Genomic DNA, 2,583 nt, shown 5'->3' on the forward strand with positions numbered 1-2,583 from the left:
TACAGGGGCACTTGGCTGGCTCACTTGGTGGAGGATGTAACTCTTGATCTTGGGGCTGTGAGTTTGAGCCCCACACTGGGTTTAGAGATTACTTAAAAAATAAAATATTAAAAATAAAAAAATAAATATGCTATAAAAATAACTCTGAGTTTCTAGACATGGCCCATATACCCAGCTCTAAGGTTTCTAGAAGCCAGAAGGGAAAGGAAAGGGAAGGGAAGGGAAGGAAGGGAAGGGAAGGGAAGGGAAGGGAAGGGAAGGGAAGGGAAGGGAAGGGAAGGAATGTGATTATGAGAGAAAATAACCAGTTGTTCATAAAAAGCATTTGGTATTCTTGTTTTAAAGAACAGATAGGAGGGGCGCCTGGGTGGCGCAGTCGGTTGAGCGTCCGACTTCAGCCAGGTCACGATCTCGCGGTCCGTGAGTTCGAGCCCCGTGTCAGGCTCTGGGCGGATGGCTCAGAGCCTGGAGCCTGTTTCCGATTCTGTGTCTCCCTCTCTCTCTGCCCCTGCCCCGTTCATGCTCTGTCTCTCTCTGTCCCAAAAATAAATAAACGTTGAAAAAAAAAAAAAAAAGAACAGATAGGAATTTCCCCTATGGGTATGACATTTCTTAAGCAGACACAATAAGACTCATTCAACCTTTTCTTATAATGTCTCTCATCCATTGTAGGCTGATGATAAATGACAAGTCACAAGTCCAGCAAAAGAAATTCCTTCGAAAAAGATAGGTCCCAATAGAATGATTTGACATTGGGGCACCTGGGTGGCTTGGTTGGTTAAGCATCTGACTCTTGATTTCAGCTCAGGTCACGATCTCACAGTTTGTGGCTTCAAGCCCCATGTCAGGCTCTTGGTTGGCAGTTTGGAGCCTGCTTGGGATTCTCTCTCTCTCACTCTGTCTCTGACCCTCCCCTTTTCTCTCTTTCTCAAAATAAATAAACTGAAAAAAATTTTTAAAGAATGATTTGATGTGATTGTAAAATATAGAACATTTAAAGGAATGGGTTAATTGTGTTACTTCTCACACAAAGGCAATAGAGAATGTCAGATTATAATTTCCAGGATTACCTGAGATTTGCAATTATGAACAGTCAAGCAGTATAGGGTTGACTACACAGTTAAGATTTTCTGAGAAAATTAAGTCATCTAACCAGGTCTGATACTGTTTGAAGAAACTACAGAATCTAATCCTAGATTTTACTTAAAATAATTTCTTTTAAATGTTATTTATATTTGAGAGAGAGAGAGAGAGAGAGAGAGAGAGAGTTGGGGAGGGGCAGAGAGACACAGAGTCAGAATCTGAAGCAGGCTCCAGACTCTGAGCTGTCAGCCTAGAGCCTGGGGCTTGAACTCAGGAGCATGAGATCATGACCCGAGTGGAAGTCAGACATTTAACTGACTGAGCCACCCAGGCGCCCCTTCATTTTTAATGTTAGCATTAGAAAAATGGATGATACATAGAAGTCACTCAATATTTATTTGGTGAAGGAAAAAAGGTGTAGACGAACCTGATGGGAAGAATTGTTTAAATATTACTAGAATTTAAAGCATAAATAAAAGATGTCTCTCAAGCAAGTGACGTCTGTGTGTCTGTTTCATCGTAACTAACTCCTGTCTCTAACTCAGCAGGCACCTCAACAACATGGAATCAGAAAACCAGACAGAAGTATCAGAATTCCTCCTCCTGGGTCTCTCAGAGGATCCAAAACTGCAGCCCCTCCTGTTTGGGCTGTTCCTGTCCATGTACCTGGTCAGCGTGCTCGGGAACCTGCTCATCATCCTGGCCGTCAGCTCTGACTCCCACCTCCACACCCCCATGTACTTCTTCCTCTCCAACCTGTCCTTTGTCGACATCTCCTTCACCTCCACTATAGTCCCCAAAATGCTGGTGAACATCCAAACACAGAGCAAATCTATCACTTATGGAGGCTGTCTCATTCAAGTATACTTTTTCATGGTTTTTATATGTATGGACAATTTACTCCTAACTACGATGGCTTATGACCGCTATGTGGCCATCTGCCACCCTCTGCATTACAGGGTCATCATGAACCCTCGCCTCTGTGGCCTGCTGATTCTTCTCTCCTTGTTCATTAGCATTATGAATGCCCTGCTCCACAGTCTGATGCTGGTGCACCTGTCCTTCTGCACAGACTTGAAAATCCCCCATTTCTTCTGTGAGCTTGCTCAAATCCTTGAACTTGCCTGTTCTGATACTCTTATCAATAACGTCCTGGTGTATTTAGTGACTAGCCTGTTGGGTGTTGGTCCTCTCTCAGGGATAATTTTCTCTTACACCCGAATTGTCTCTTCCATCTTGAGAATCCCATCAACTGGTGGAAAGTTCAAAGCTTTTTCCACCTGTGGGTCTCACCTGTCTGTTGTTTGCTTATTCTATGGGACTTGTGTTGGAGTCTACCTTAGTTCTGCATCTTCTCTCTCTCCCAGGAAGAGGGCAGTGGCCTCAGTGATGTACACGGTAGTCACTCCCATGATGAACCCCTTTATCTACAGCCTGAGGAACAGGGACATCAAGAGAGCCTTGAGGAAACTCATCTCTGGAATGTCTTCGTTTTCATGA

General features: G+C 43.8%; 1 protein-coding gene across 1 annotated transcript; it reads left to right on the forward strand.

Annotated features, from left to right (window-relative positions):
* The first annotated feature begins 1,621 nt into the window (after positions 1 to 1,621).
* Positions 1,622 to 2,583, forward strand: LOC101084856 (olfactory receptor 7G3-like). Its single transcript, XM_006928381.5, has one exon. It carries the CDS (start codon positions 1,645 to 1,647, stop codon positions 2,581 to 2,583), a length of 939 nt encoding a protein of 312 aa, XP_006928443.2. The 5' UTR covers positions 1,622 to 1,644.

Source organism: Felis catus, chromosome A2, assembly GCF_018350175.1.
Source record: "Felis catus isolate Fca126 chromosome A2, F.catus_Fca126_mat1.0, whole genome shotgun sequence".
Taxonomy (NCBI): domain Eukaryota; kingdom Metazoa; phylum Chordata; class Mammalia; order Carnivora; family Felidae; genus Felis; species Felis catus.